This window comes from Chiloscyllium plagiosum, unplaced genomic scaffold (assembly GCF_037043375.1).
Source record: "Chiloscyllium plagiosum isolate Xiang-an unplaced genomic scaffold, Cpla_swu_hap1 HiC_scaffold_10, whole genome shotgun sequence".
In the NCBI taxonomy this organism is placed as follows: domain Eukaryota; kingdom Metazoa; phylum Chordata; class Chondrichthyes; order Orectolobiformes; family Hemiscylliidae; genus Chiloscyllium; species Chiloscyllium plagiosum.
In genome coordinates this window covers 118861476-118878315 of record NW_028270148.1, presented here as the reverse complement: position 1 = coordinate 118878315, position 16840 = coordinate 118861476, and the positions used below count along the sequence as shown (strand labels likewise).

The 16840-nt window shown below is 44.0% G+C and overlaps 1 protein-coding gene across 1 annotated transcript in view; it reads right to left on the bottom strand.

Moving 5' to 3' along the window:
* Positions 1-16549, bottom strand: part of utrn (utrophin) — a 686012-nt gene extending 669463 nt beyond the window's left edge. The window contains exon 1 of the mRNA XM_087991761.1: positions 16441-16549. Within this exon, the coding sequence (XP_087847887.1) occupies positions 16441-16534 (94 nt within the window). The 5' untranslated portion in view covers positions 16535-16549. The remainder of the gene's footprint in view (positions 1-16440) is intronic.
* Positions 16550-16840: the final 291 nt, after the last annotated feature.

The following is a 16840-nucleotide window of genomic DNA, read 5'->3' as shown; positions in this document are numbered from 1 at the left end:
CTAAGATGCTGTAACTAATTCAGCTTGCCCGCTCCAAGGTTATAAATCAATCTGAAAGGTCACCAGCTGCATTGAGAATCACTGTGTTACTTTCAGTAACATTAAAAATCTCTTCACACAAAGCACTCACTGCTCAGTAACCCAGAAAGCTAGACAATTTGTATATATTCACTAATTGGGGCCACAAACAGACAAAATTCACAGCACATTTCTACCAGTATTTCTTTTGGGGGTGTGGGGGTGCAGGTAGGCAGGAGGGAAATCTGGCAATGGAACACATCATTTTAATATTTTTCCAGAAAAAAAGCTATTCATTAATAAAGAGAGTGCTAGTCTTACTTTGAAGGACACTACTTTCACTCAATATAGAATAGGCACTTATACGTGACATAAAAGATTATTAAAAACCCACACTGTAATAACCTTACCAAGCTACTGTGTCTAATATGTCAAAGAATAATGTTAAGGATTCGATGAGAGGTGATGACCTCAATTCAATTGTTATCACTAAAGGGGGAGTGTTGAGCAAACTTACAGTAATAGAGATGTACAGCATGGAAACAGACTCTTCGGTCCAACTCGTCCTTGCTGACCAGATATCTTAACCTAATCTAATCCCATTTGCCAGCACGTGGCCCATATCCCTCTAAACCCTGGTCCTGATGGAATGCATCCCAGGGTGCTGAAAGAAATGGCACAACTGGTAGATGCGTTAGTGGTAATTTACCAAAGTTCACTGGTCTTCGGGCAGGTCCCGGCAGACTGGAAGACAGCGAATGTCACACCACTGTTAAAAAAAGGGTGTAGGCAAAAGGCAGGTAACTATAGGCCAGTCAGCGTAACATCTGTAGTCAAGTAAATGCTGGAGGCTATCACTGAAGAAGATACACTGAGACATCTGGATGGTAAGGGTTCCATCAGGCAGACGCAGCATTGATCCAGGAAGGGAAAGTTGTGTTTGACAAAGTTAAAGAATTCTTTGAGGATGTAACAAATGCCATGGATGGAGGGGAACAGATGGATGTTGTATACTTGGATTTCTAGAAGGCATTCTATACAGTGCCGTATAAAAGACTCATCCATAAAGTAAGGATGCATGGACTTGCAGGGCATGTACTAGCAAGGATGGAGGACTGGTTAATCAATAGAAAGTACAGTTGGGATAAACGGGCGTTTCACTGGTTGGAGATCCATGGTAAGCATTTGTTCATGATATATATAAATGAATTGAAAGAGGAGACTGTGTGTAACATATCCAAGTTTGCTGATGACAATAAATTGAGTGGAAAGGCAAACTTTGCAGAGGTTGTGGAGGATCTGCAGAGAGATTTAGATATGTTTAGTGAGGGGGCATGGGGCTGGCAGATGGAGTACAATGTTGGTAAATGTGAGGTTACCCAATTTGGAAGTAAAAATAATAGGTCAGAATATTATTTAAATGGTGAAAGATTGTAGCATGCTGTTGTGCAGAGGGATTTAGGAGTACTCACACATGAATCACCATAAGTTGATTTGCAGGTGCAACAGGTAATAAGGAAGGCAAACAGAATACTGGCTTTCATCGCTAAAGGGATTGAATTTAAGACCAGGGAAGTTCTGCTGCAATTGTACAAGGGGTTGGTGAGGCCACACCTGGAATATTGTGCGCTCTTCTGGTCTCCTTACTTGAGGAAAGAATATACTGGCTTTGGAGGCAGTGCAGAGGAGGTTCACCAGATTGATTCCGGAGATGAAGGGATTATCCTATGAGGAGAGATTGAGCCACTTGGGACTGTTCTTGTTAGAATTTAGAGAAATGAGGAGGGAATCTTATAGAAACATATAAAATTATGAAAGGAATAGATAAGATAGAGGCAGACAAGTTGTTTCCACTGATGGGTGAGATTAGGACTTGGGGACATGGCCTCAAGATTAAGGGGAGTAGATTTAGGACAGAGATGAGGAGGAACTGCTTTTCCCAGAGATTAGTGAATCTAAGGAATTCTCTGCCCAAGGAAGTAGCGGGGGCAGCTTCATTAAATATATTCAAGACACAGCTGGATGGGTTTTCACATGTTTGGGGAATTAAGGGTTATGGGGATAATGCAGGTAGGAGGAGATGAGATGATGAATAGATCAGCCATGATCTTAATGAATGGCAGAGCAGGCTCGACAGGCCAAATGGCTTACTCCTGCTTCTATTACTATGACACTATGATATGAAGCCCCACACTCAACAAGAGACTTGCTAAAAACACCAAGCCTTTTGCTGTAGTTAACCTGCCAATGACCTTGCAGTCTGCTCAAAGAATGAGATCATATTTACACCGAGATTTGAAAACCCTCAGTCACTGAAAGCAACAATGTGTCAGAGAAATCTTTAACATTTCAGGCTGCCTCAGTTCAGTTCCACACCAATCAATTTGCAGTTATAACAATGGATTCAAATCTCCTGTCTTTAGCTGAACGGAAGGCTGAACTAAAACATCAAGCCATATGCATAACTGCTTCCTAATGGTTGCTCAACTTTTACCAGGTGCTGCGTTAGGTGTTGAGAACAGACAAGACTAGAATCACTCAACATCAGCAACCACCTAAGAATCCCTCTTACTGTGTCGGGCAATCAGAGGAGTGAGAATAACTATAATATCCCAGGACAACCACTATGTTTATACACCTTTACTACAGAAAGGCGCCCCAAGGATCATCAAGGGATCACTGATAGACAAAATCTTACACGAAGCCACACTATGAAATAAATGTAAAGGTGAAATCACCATTGTCCCAGAGCATGATAGGGCTGTTTTATCATTACAGAGACTGTCGTGGTGATTTAGCCTCCACCTCACCATGCCTCATGCAAAGGGAGAGGTTGAAAGGGAGAGTCCTTCATGGTAACCTCAACCAGTGTGAGAATTGAACCCACTCTGTCGACATCAGTCTCCATTGTGAACGAGCTGTCCAGCCTCTAAGCACACTTGGGAGAATGATGTTACTGCCATTACTGAGATTTGGTTGAGGAAAGGGCATGATTGGCAACTAAACATCCCAGGATATCGATGCTTCAGGTGGGCAGAGAGAGAGGTAAAAGGGGTGGAAGAGTTGCATTACTGGTCAGAGAGGATATCACAGCTGTGCTAAAGGAGGGCATTATGGAGAACTCGAGCAGTGATGCAATATGGGCAGAGTTGAGAAATAGGAAGGGTGGGGTAACAATGTTGAGGCGGTATTACAGGCCTCTCAACATCAAGCATGAGATAGGGGTACAAATATGTAAACATATTATGGAAAGGTGTAGGAGTAACAGGGTGGTGGTGATGATAGGAGATTTTAAATTTTCCCAACAGAGATTGGGATTCGCTTAGTGTTAGAGGTCCAGATGGAGCAGAATTTGTAAGGTGCATCCAGGAGAGTTTTATGGAGCAGTATGCAAATAGTCCAACTCAGGGAAGGGGCCACACTGGACCTGGTGTTGGGGAATGAGCCCGGCCAGGTTTCAGTTGGGTATTATGTTGGGAATAGTGATCACAATTCCATACGTTTTAGAATCCTCATGGACAAAGACAAGAGTGGTCCAAATGGAAGTATGCTCAACTGGGGGGGAAAAAGGTCAACTGTAGCAAAATTCGGCAGGAGCTGGGGAATGTGGATTAGGAGCAGCTATTTGAAGGTAAAACCACATCTGATCTGTGGGCCGCTTTAAAAGAGAGGTTGATTAGAGTGCAATGAGGGATAAAAAAGGCAAAATTAGAGAACCATGAACATCTACATGGGTTTCCTCCAGGTGCTCCAGTTTCCTCCCACAATCCAAAGATGTGCAAGTTAGGTGAACTAGCCATGCTAAATTACCCAATGTTCAGGGATGTGTAGATTAGGTACATTAGTCGGAGATAAATGTAGAATAATAGGGTAAGGGACATGGGTCTGGGTGGGTTACTCTTCGGAGGGTCAGTATGGACTTGCTGGGCCAAATGGCCTGTTCATACATTGTAGGGATTCTATGATTTTCTCACTGGAGCAAAAGAGGATGAGAGGTGACTTGATAGAAGTACAAGATTTTGAGAGACACAGATAAATGGATAGCCAGAGACATTTTTCCAGGGCGGAAATGTCCATCACGAGGGGGCATAATCTTAAGATAATTGGAGGAAGGTTTAGGGGAGATGTCAGAGGTAGGTTCTTCACTCAGAGTGTGGTGGGTGCATGGAATGCACTGCCAGCAGTGGCAGTAGAAACAGATACATTAGGAATATTTAAGTCAGTCTTGGATAGGCACATGGAAGTTAGTACAATGAAGGCAATGTAGGTTAATTTGATCTTGTGCTGTAGCTGTATGATGTGGGAGCTGGCTGATCCTATTGTGACTATATCTGCAGCAAGTACTGGTTGCTGGAAGAACTCTGGATCAGAGCTGATGATCTGGAATCTTGAGCTTCAAACTCTGCGGCACATCGGGAAGGGGAGAGTTACCTGAACACTTTGTTTCAGGAGCCAGTCACACCCGATAGATTAAGTAATTCAAATGCAGTAAGTGTTCAGGGACCACAGGGTGTGACTGTAAGTGAGGCGGGTAGGGGCATTCGGAGTTCAGGAGCCTCAGCCCTTGACCTTGTCCAACAGGTCTGAGATTCTTGCTCCCTGTACGGATGTAGAGAAGGGCTGTGGACAGGATGAGCCAGCTGACAACGGCACCAGGGTACAAAAGGCCATTCAAGAGAGGGGAGCAAAAAGACATGTAGTTGTTATAGGGGGATCTATAATTAGGGGGACAGGTAGTATCCTATGCAAGCTGGATCGGGAGTCCTGCATGGTGTGTTGCCTGCCTGGTGCCAGGGTGCAGAACATCAACTGGCTTGAAAGGATATTGGAGCGGGAGGGGAAGGATCCGGTTGTTGTGGTCCATGTTGGCACGAACAACTGAGGCAAAACTAGGGTGGAGGATCTGTTTGGGGATTATCCAGCACAAGCAAGGAAATTGAAGTACAGGTCCTCAAGGGTCATAACCTCCGGATTACTGCCCGAGCCACGTGCCTAATGGCATAGGAATAAGAAAGTTAGGTAAGTAAACATGTGGAGAAAGTGAGGTCTGCAGATGCTGGAGATCAAAGTTGAAACTTTATTGCTGGAACAGCACAGCAGGTCAGGCAGCATCCAGGGAACAGGAGATTCGACGTTTCGGGCACAGGCCCTTCTTCAGGATTCCTGAAGAAGGGCCTGTGCCCGAAACGTCGAATCTCCTGTTCCCTGGATGCTGCCTGACCTGCTGTGCTGTTCCAGCAATAAAGTTTCAACCAAGTAAACATGTGGCTAAGGGATTCATGTGGGAAAGAGGGATTCCATTTCATGGGGCATTGGCATCAGTTTCAGAGCCGGGGATGGTCTCCACCTGAACCGATCTGGAACCAGTGTTCTAGCGAAAAGGATAAATAGGGTGGTCAGTAGGACTTTAAAAAGCACAAAGGGATCTGGGAGTGCTAGTCGAGGATTCTCTAAAGGTAAACATGCAGGTTGAGTCCGTGATTAAGAAAGCGAATGCAATGTTGTCTCTTATCTCAAGAGGGTTGGAATATAAAAGCAGAGATGTACTACTAAGACTTTATAAAGCTCTGGTTAGGCCCCATTTGGAGTACTGTGTCCAGTTTTGGTCCCCACACCTCAGGAAGGACATACTGGCACTGGAACGTGTCCAGCGGAGATTCACACGGATGATCCCTGGAATGACAGGTCTAACATATGAGGAACAGCTGAGGATACTGGGATTGTATTCGTTGGAGTTTAGAAGATGAAGGGGAGACTTAATAGAGACGTACAAAATAATTCATGGCTTGGAAAAGGTGGATGCTAGGAAATTGTTTCAGTTAAATGAGGAGACTAGGACCCGTGGACACACCCTTAGAATTAGAGGGAGTCATTTCAGAACAGAAATGCGGAGACATTTCTTCAGCCAGAGAGTGGTGGGCCTGTGGAATTCATTGCCACGGAGAGCAGTGGTGCCGGGACGCTAAATGTCTTCAAGGCCGAGATTGATAGATTCTTGTTGTCTCGAGGAATTAAGGGCTACGGGGAGAACGCTGGTAAGTGGAGCTGAAATGCGCATCAGCCATGATTGAATGGCGGAGTGGACTCGATGGGCCGAATGGCCTTACTTCCACTCCTATGTCTTATGGTCTTATGGTCTTAAAACTTCTGAGTAGGGGGAAGGGAAAGTGAAAGCAACAGGGAGTATGAAGTTTAATGGAAACATAAGCAGCACGATAGCACGTGGGCAGGTGGGTTTAAGCTCAAGGTAAACTAGGAATGCAGAAAAAGGAAGGATAACTTATGATATCCAATATCTCTAATACTGATAAGGAAGTTAGCATTAAGGCACTTTACCCGAATGCTCGTGGTATTCGTAACAAAGTAGATGAATTAATGACAAATGATATGATGTGGTAGGCATCACACAGACGTGGTTGCAGGGGGTTCAGGACTGGCAGTTAAACATTCAAGGATTTAAAACTTATCAAAAAGACAGGGAGGTGGGCAGAGGGGGGGCAGTGTTGCCTTGTTAGTTAAGAATGAAATTAAATCTATGGCACTGAATGACATCAGATGATGTGGAGTCTGTATGGGTGGGGTTGAGGAAGCACAAAGGCAAAAAATCCATAATGGGAGTTAGGTACAGACCTCCTAACAGTGGTCAGGACCGGGGCACAAGATGTATTGGGAAATAGATAGGGCATGTCAGCAAAGCAAGGTCATGGTGATCGTGGGGGATTTCAATATGCAGGTGGACTGGGTAAATAATGTTGAGGAGAAAGTGAGGTCTGCAGATGCTGGAGATCAGAGCTGGAAATGTGTTGCTGGAAAAGCACAGCAGGTCAAGCAGCATCTAGGGAACAGGAGAATCGACGTTTCGGGCATTAGCCCTTCTTCAGGAATGGGGCACAAATATATTAAGGACAAAAGGGTAATGAGGGAGAGAATAGGGCCCCTCAAAGATCAGCAAGGCGGCACATTCCTGAAGAAGGGCTAATGCCCGAAACATCGATTCTCCTGTTCCCTGGGTAAATAATGTTGCCAGTGGAGCCAAAGAAAGGGAATTCATGGAATGCTTACAGGATGGCTTTTTGGAACAACTTGTGATGGAGCCCACAAAGAAGCAGGCTAGTCTGGACTTTGTGTTATATAGTGAGCCAGACTTTATAAAAGATCTTAAAATAAGGGCACACTTCAGAGGCAACAATCATAATATGGTAGAGTTCAGTCTGCAGTTTGAAAGAGAGAAGGCAAAATCGGATGTATTGGTGTTTACAGTTTACAGGGGTTTCTGGGTATAATTGAGGACACAGTACAGAGGTTCATCGCAAAGGAAAGATTATCGAGGTAAAGGGGTAAATGTAGGGGAATGGGTGGGTTGCGCATCGGCGGGTCGGTGTGGACATGTTGGGCCGAAGGGCCTGTTTCCACACTGTAAGTAATCTAATCTGTAAATTATCTAATCTAATCTAAAAAAAAAGAGGGGGGAGGGAAATTAGACAGCCATGGCTGACAAAGCAAGTCAGGAAATGTATCAAAGAAAAAGAGAGAGCCTACAATATGGCGAAGAGCACTGGGAAATCAGAAGATTGGGGAGGGTAGCAAAACAAACAGAGGATACCAAAGAGAAAATAAGGAAGGAGAGAATCAAATATGAAGGTAGGCTAGCCAGTAATATTAGAAATTATAGTAAAAGTTTCTTTCAATAAATAAGAAACAAACGAGAGGCAAAAGTAGACATTGGGCCACTCCAAATTGATGCAAGAAGGCTAGTGATGGGAGATAAGGAAATAGATGAAGAACTTAAATACTTTTGTGTCAGTCTTCACAATGGAAGACATGAATAATATCCCAACAATTAAGGAGAGTCGGGGGCAGAGTTGAGTATGGTAGCCATTACAAAAGGAGAAAGTGAGGACTGCAGAATCTGGAGATCAGAGCTGAAAATGTGTTGCTGGAAAAGCGCAGCAGGTCAGGAAGAAGGGCTCATGCCCAAAATGTCGATTCTCCTGCTCCTTGGATGCTGCCTGACCTGCTGCACTTTTCCAGCAACACATTTTCAGCCATTACAAAAGACTAAGTGCTAAAGAAGCTAAAAGATCTAAAAAATGATAAATCTCCTGGCCCAGATGGGCTACATCCTACAGTTCTGAGGAAGATGGCTGAGGAAATAGCAGAGGCGTTGGTTGTGATCTTTCAAACGTCACTGGAGTCAGGGAAATTCCTTGATGATTGGAAAATTGCTGTTGTAAACCCCTTGTTCAAGAAAGAATCAAAACAAAAGATGGAAAATTATAGGCCGATTAGCCTAACCTCGGTTGTAGGTAAAATCCTAGAATCCATCGTTAAGGATGAAATTTCTAAATTCTTGGAAGAGCAGGGCCAGATTAGAACAAGTCAACATGGATTTAGTAAGGGGAGCTCGTGCCTGACAAATCTGTTAGAATTCTTTGAAGAGGTAACAAATAGTTTAGACCAGGGAGGCTCAGTGGATATTATCTATCCAGCCTTCTAAAAGGCCTTTGATAAGGTGCCTCACAGAAGGCAGACGAATAAGGGGAGGGCCCTTGCTGTTCGAGGTGAGCCACTGGCATGGATTGAGGATTGGCTGTCTAACAGATGGCAGAGAGGTGGGATAAAAAGGTTCTTTTTCAGAATGGCAGCAAGTGACAAGTGGTATCCAGCAGGGTTCATTGTTGGGGCGCAGCTGTTCAATGATCTGGATGAAGGGACTGAGGGCATTCTGGCGAAGTTTGCTGGACAGGCAAGTAGTACTGAAGAGGTGGGGAGACTGCACAAAGGTTTAGACAGTTTAGGGCAATGGTTCAGAAATTGGCTGATGACATTCAACGTGAGCAAATGTGAGGTCTTGCACTTTGGAAAAAATAATACAGGCCTGGACTGTTTTCTAGAGTCATAGAGATGTATAGCATTGAAACAGACCCTTTGGTCCAACCCGTCCACGCCGACCAGATATCCCAATCCAATCGAGCCCCACCTGTCAGCACCCAGCCCATATCCCTCCAAACCCTTCCTATTCATATACCTGTCCAAATGCCTCTTAAATGTTGCAATTGTACCAGCCTCCACCATATCCTCTGGCAGCTCATTCCATACACGTACCACCCTCTGCGTGAAAGAGTTGCCCCTTAGGTCTCTTTTATATCTTTCCCCTCTCACCCTAAACAAATGCCCTCTAGCTCTGCACTCCCCAACTACAGGGAAAAGACTTTGTCTATTTATCCTATCCATGCCCCTCATAATTTTGTAGACCTCTATAAGGTCACTCCTCAGCCTCCGACACTCCAGGGATAACAGCCCCAGCCTGTTCAGCCTTTCCCTGTAGTTCAGATCCTCCAACCCTGGTAACATCCTTGTCAATCTTTTCTGAACCCTTTCAAGTTTCACAACACCTTTCTGATAGGAAGGAGACCACAATTGCACGCAATATTCCAACAGTGGCCTATCCAATGGCCTGTAGAGCCGCAACATAACCTCCCAACTCCTGTACTCAATATTCTGACCAATAAAGGAAAGCATACCAAACGCCTTCTTCACTATCCTATCTACCTGCGATTCCAAGGAGCTATGAGCCTGCACTCCAAGGTCTCTTTGTTCAGCAACATTCCCTAGGACCTTACCATTAAGTGTATAAGTCCTGCTAAGATTTGCTTTCCAAAAATACAGCACCTCGCATTTATCTGAATTAAACTCCATCTGCCACTTCTCAGCCCATTGGCCCATCTGGTCCAGATCCTGTTGTAATCTGAGGTAAACCTCTTCGCTGTCCACTGCACCTCCAAATTGGGTGTCATCTGCAAACTTACTAACTGTACCTCTTATGCTCGCATCCAAATCATTTATGTAAATGTAGAGGGCCCAGTACCAATCCTTGTGGTACTCCACTGGTCACAGGCCTCCAGTCTGAAAAACAACCCTCCACCACCACCCTCTGTCTTCTACCTTTTGAGCCAGTTCTGTATCCAAATAGCTAGTTCTCCCTGTCTTCCATGAGATCTAACCTTGCTAATCAGTTTCCCATGGGGAACCTTGTCAAACGCCTTACTTAAGTCCATATAGATCACATCTACTGCTCTGCCCTCATCAATCTTCTTTGTTACTTCTTCAAAAAACTCAATCAAGTTTGTGAGACATGATTTCCCACGCACAAAGCCATGTTGACTATCCCAAATCAGTCCTTGCCTTTCCAAATACATGTACGTCCTGTCCCTCAGGATTCCCTCCAACAACTTGCCCACCACCGAGGTCAGGCTCACTGGTCAAGAGTTCCCTGGCTTGTCTTGACCGCTCTTCTTAAACAGATGCACCACGTTTGCCAACTCCAGCCTTCCGGCACCTCACCTATGACTATCGATGATTCAAACATCTCAGCAAGAGGTCCAGCGATTACTTCTGTAGCTTCCCACAGAGTTCTCGGGTACACCTGATCAGGTCCTGGGGATTTATCCACTTTTAATCATTTCAAGACAGCCAGCACTTCCTCCTCTGTAATCTGGACAGTTTGCAAGATATCACCATCTATTTCTCTACAGTCTATATCTTCCATATCCTTTTCCACAATAAATACTGATGCAAAATATTCATTTAGTATCTCCCCCATTTTCTGTGGCTCGACACAAAGGCCGCCTTGCTGATCTTTGAGGGGCCCTATTCTCTCCCTCATTACCCTTTTGTCCTTAATATATTTGTAAAAACCCTTTGGATTCTCCTAAACTCTATTTGCCAAAGCTATCTCATGTCCCCTTTTTGCCCTCCTGATTTTCCTCTTAAGTATACTCCTACTTTCTTTATACTCTTCTAAGGATTCACTCCATCTATCCTGTCCATACCTGACATATGCTTCCTTCTTTTTCTTAACCAAATAAACGGTGAGAAAATTCATAAAGCCAAAGCACAAAGGAATCTGGGAGTGCTAGTCTAAGATTCTCTAAAGGTGAACTTGCAGGTTGAGTCTGTGGTTAAGAAAGCAAATGTAATGCTGTCATTTATCTCAAGCGGGTTGGAATATAAAAGCAACGATGCGTTTCTGAGACTTTATAAAGCTCTAGTTAAGCCCCATTTAGAATATTGTGTCCAATTGTGGGCCCCACACCTCCAGAAGGACATACTGGCACTGAAGTCTGTCCAGTGGAGATTCACACAGATGATCCCTGGAATGGTAGGCCTAATATACGATGAACGGCTGAGGATCCTGGGATTATATTTATTAGAGTTTAGAAGGTTGAGGGGAGATCTAATAGAAACTTACAAGATAATGCATGGCTTAGAAAGGGTGGACGCTGGGAAGTTGTATCCGTTAGGCAGGGAGAATAGGACCTGTGGACACAGCCTTAGAATTAGAGGGGGGCAATTTAGAACAGAAATGAGGAGATATTTCTTCAGCCAGAGTGTGGTGGGCCTATGGAATTCATTGCCACGGAGCGCAGCGGAGGCCAGGATGTTAAATGTCTTCAAGGCAGAGATTGATAAATTCTTGATTTCATAAGGAATTAAGGGCTACAGGGAAAGTGCAGGTAAGTGGAGTTGAAATGCCCATCAGCCATGATTAAATGGCAGAGTGGACTTGATGGGCCGAATGGCCTTACTTCCACTCCTATGTCTTATGGTCTTATGATCTTAGATTAGGATAAAAGGCTGGCACAACACTGAGGGCCAAAGGGCCTGTACTGCGCTGTACTGTTCTATGCTGTATGTTGCATGTTGACAGGTGAAATTGTGAGACGAGCGAAGAGGAAAAGGGGAGCATACATAAGATCTAGGCGACTGAAAACAGACGAAGCTTTGGAAGAATGCCAGGAAAGTAGGACCAATCTGAAATGAGGAATTAAGATGACTAAAAGGAGTCATAAAACTTCTTTAGTAAACAGGGTTATGGAAAATCCCAAAGCCTTTCATTCATAAATAAGGAGCAAGAAGGTAACTAGAGAAAGCGTCGGCCCACTCAAGGACAAAAGAGGAAAGTTATGCATGCAGTCAGAGGAAATGGGTGAGATTCTTAATGAGTACTTTGCATTGGTACTCACCGAGGAGAGGGACATGACAGAAGTTGAGGTTAGGGATAGATGTTTGATTCCTCTCGGTCAAGTCAGCATAAGGAGGGAGGAAGTGTTGAGTATTCTAAAAGGCATTAAAGGTGGACAAGTCCCCAGAACCAGATGGGATCTATCCCAGATTAATGAGGGAAGTGAGAGAGGAAACAGCTGGGGCCTTAACAAATATCTTTGCAGCATCCTTGAACATTGGTGATGTCCCAAAGGACTGGTTAATTGCTAATGCTGTCCCCTTATTTAAGAAGAGTACCAGGGATATTCCACATAATTATTGACTGGTGAGCCTGACACCAGATATAGGGAAACTGCTGGAGAAGAAACTGAGGGATAGGATCTGTTCCCTTTTGGAACAGCATGGTTTTGTGCAGGAAGGGTCATGCCTTACCAACTTGATAGAATTCTTTGAGGAAGTGACAAAGGTGATTGATGAGGAAAGGGGCTGTAGATGTCATATACATGGTAAGGCATTTGATAAGGTTCCCCATGGTAGACTGATGGACAAAGTAAAGTTGCATTGGTTCCAGGTATACTAGTTAGATGGATAGAGAACTGGCTGGGCAACAGGAGACAGAGAATAGAAGTGGAAGGGAGTTTCTTAAAGTGCAGAACTGTGCCTACTGGTGTTCCATAGGGATCTGTGCTGGGACCACTGTTGTTTGCGACATAAATAAATGATTTGGAGGAAGGCAGCGGTGGTCTGATTAGCAAGTTTGCAGATGACACGAAGATTAGTAGAGTAGTAGATAGTGAAGGGAACTGTCAGAGAATGCAGCAGAATTATAGATAGATTGGAGAATTGGGCAGAGAAATGGCAGCTGGAGTTCAATCCAGGTAAATGCAAGGTGATGCATTTTGGAAGATCCAATTCAAGAGTGAACTATACGATAAATGGAAAAGCCCTGGGAAAATTGATGTACAGAGAGGTCTGGGTGTTCAGTTCCATTCAGGTCAGTTCAGGCAATGCAGGTTGATAGAGTGGTCAAGAAGGCATAGTGCATGCTTTCCTTCAACAGACAAGGTATTGAGTACAAGAGTTGGCAGGTCATGATACAGTTGTTTAAGACTTTGGTACAGCCACATTTGGAATACTGCATGCAATTCTGGTCACTACAAAGGGATGTGGATGCTTTGGAGAGGATGATGCGGAGGCTCATCAGGATGTTGCCTGGAATGGAGGGCACTAGCTATGAAAAGAGGTTGAGTAGTTTATGATGATTTTCATTAGAAAGGTGGTGATTGGGGGGGACCTGATTGTGGTCTACAAAATCATGAGGTATAGACAGGGTGGATAACAAAAAGCTTTTTCCCCAGTGTGGGGGACTCAATTACTAGGAGTCATGAGTTCAAAGTGAGAGGGGAAAAGTTTAGGGGAAACATACGTGGAAAGTTCTTTATGCACAGAGTGGTGGGTGGCTGGAATACATTGCCAGCAGAGGTGGTAGACGCGGGCACAATGGTGTCATTTAAGATGTATATAGAATAGAATCCCTACAGTGTGAAAATAAGCCCTTCAGCTCAACAAGTCCACACTGACCCTCTGAAGAGTAACCCACCCAGACCAATTCCCCTCCCCCCTATTATCCTACATTTACCCCTGACTAATGAGGCAGCAGCACTAACTATCGAGCCACCGTGGTGCCCATGAATGGGCAGGGAGCAAATGGATAGAGATCCTTAGAAAATAGGCAACAGATTTAGATAGAGGATCTGGATCATTGCAGGCTTAGAGGGTCAAAGGGCATGTCCCTGTACTGGAATTTTCTTTGTTCTTTGTTCAAACCCCATTAGGAGACAGTTAATTTTAGGGAGAAAAAGTGGAGTAGATAGGCAAGGGGAATTAGGGAGAACGTTCCAGAGCTTATGTACTCAGATTACCAATGATGGAATAATTAATACTAGGAAAACCTGGGAGGTCAAAAACTGAAATGAACCAACCACATTAATACTGTGGCTACAACAGGTCAGAGACTGGATACTCCGCAGTGAATAGCTCACTCCTGACTACTGTAAGTCTTTCTATCTTTTACAAGGCACAAATCAGAAGTGTGATGGAATATGTACCCTCATTGAAATGTATGAGTAGACTCCAAAACACTCAGCTTGACACCATTCAGGACAAAGCACCCCATTTGATTGGCACCACAGTCACCAGCTTCAGCATTCACCGCACCCACCCCCCCCCCCCCCCCCCACCCCACTTCACCACTGACAAAATGACAGTGATGTGTACCATCTACAACATACAATGCAGTTACACACCAAGGCTCCTTGACCAGCATCTTCCAAACCCACACCTCTACGAAAGAATAAGGGGAGCAGATGCAACATCACTTCCTCCAAGTCCTCCTCGAAGTGACTCATTGTTCTGACTTGGAACTATATCATTGTTCTTTTGCTGTTGCTAGTTCAAAATCCTGAAACTCACTACCTAACAGCAGTATGAATGATCCTAGACAGCAGGGCATCATCACTTCCTCCAAGGTAATTAAGGTAAAAAAAAACTGACCCAGCCAGTGACACTCATTAATGAATAAAAGATGTCACAAATAGTTGCTGGGCTACAAGAGACTGAACAGATAAGGAGGGTGCAAGGCCAAGGCAGAATCCAATAAATAAGATGAATTTTAAAAATTGATATAATAACCAGCTGTCAAGGAGAAAAAAGGTGATCGAAGAACAGAGTAGAAGCGGAGTTCTGTATGAGCTAAACTTATGGACAGTGCAAGGCAGGCAAGAAATATTCAAGTCCAGGGGACAGAAGACGGGCAGCACGGTGGCTCAGTGGTTAGCATGCTGCCTCTCAGCACTAGGGATTCGGGTTCAATTCCAGCCTTGGGCAACTGTCTGTATGGAGTTTGCATACTCTCCCAGTGTTTGTGTAGGTTTTCTCTGGGTGTTCCAGTTTCCTCCCATAGCTCAAAGATGTACAGATTAGGTGAATTGGCTGTGCTAAATTGTCCACAGCATTCAGGGATATGTAGGTTAGGTGCATTAGTCAGGGGTAAATATAGGGTATCAGGAATGGGTCTGAGTGGGTTACTCTTCGGAGGGTCGGTGTCAACTTTAGATTAGATGAGATTACTTACCGTGTGGAAACAGGCCCTTCGGCCCAACAAGTCCACACCGACCCGCCAAAGCGCAACCCACCCAGACCCATTCCCCTACATTTACCCCTTCACCTAACACTACGGGCAATTTAGCATGGCCAATTCACCTAACCTGCACATTTTTGGATTGTGGGAGGAAACCGGAGCACCCGGAGGAAACCTCAGCAGACATGGGGAGAATATGCAAACTCCACACAGTGAGTCACCTGAGGCGAGAATTGAACCTGGGTCTCTGGTGCTGTGAGGCAGCAGTGCTAACCACTGTGCCACCGTGCTGCCCATAACTTGTTGGGCCAAAGGGCCTGTTTCCACATTGTATGGATTCTATGATATTCTATGGATTCTATGATATTCTATGAAGACAATTTCAGCAGTAGATCAGCCGAGGCAGAAGTGGAATCAGATCCTGTTATGATGGCGGATGTTGGCATTCCCATTGCTTGCACATGTGGTTAGAAGCTCATTTCAGGCTCAAATAAAACAAAGAAGTTTCCGTCACAGACATGTGCTAAAGAAAACAAGAAAGCTGCTTGATAGCAAGGGAATGGAGTTTGTAACAAGGATTTTAAATGAGATACATAGTGTGAAACAAAGTGAAATATTCAAAGAAGGAGAAGGATCCTTAAGAGGCAGAGAACAGGCAGGTGTAATTTGGTTTCAAGAGTCACACCTATGATTTCTTGCAGCTATGTGGACAAAGCACACAACGCAACCTATAAATAAAATGAAGGAATATATTTGATGCTATAATTACACTGAGTCTAAAATGCGCACGCACCCCAACTGTTCCATTGAACATCCCAGTTTTAGAAGTTCTGCATCAGATAGTTCGATCTCTTGAGCCTACTCTGCATGGGAATCAGGTCAGGTATTACTTCCAAATTAACATTACTCAAGTTAAAAACTGCTGTGAAACAAATATCACTTCTCACCAATGCTAAAAGTGTGCTGTAAATGCAGGTTGTCTGAAGCCTCAAATCTTTCAATCCTTAATATCTGCACAAAAAAAAATTCCAGCAGGGTCGTCATGTATGAGTTTGGGACTAGATTTATGAGTGCTCAAGTTTTGAATTTGGTCCCCAAAAAATTGTATTTCTATGTTATCTTTCTTGAACTTGATTTGTCCTAAAGGCAATGAAGCACATTGCAAATAGAATTCTGTGTTGAAATTTAGGAACTAGGCCTTTACAGAGTTCTTACATAAACTGATTACAATATACTGCCTCTTTCAAGAAAACTTCTTGTAAAACTTGCATACTTACCACCTAATCCATTGGAAACATTTACATATTTGTTGCAAGGAAGAATAAAAGGAGAGATTCTCCATGATAAAGGCTTCACACTTAGTACATTCATCTTTTACGTTCTGCTCACAGAAAAACATGCAGAGGAAACGGATGTTTAACATCACTCAGTGCAAGCTGGGAGAGCACAGGATAAACACAAGCTTGCACTGCAATCAAAAATAGACAACCACAAACCAGAATTAGCACCTCACTCTCTCCATAGCTTAGTGTTTCTGAGGTGTTGCTGTATTCGGTCTGATAGTACTAAACTAGTTAATCAGTTTACTCAGCCTAATTATAGGTTGCCCAATGTTTTTAACCTAATTCATGTCTCTAACTATTGAGATTTCAATGGTGCAAAATGAGTGATGTGTGG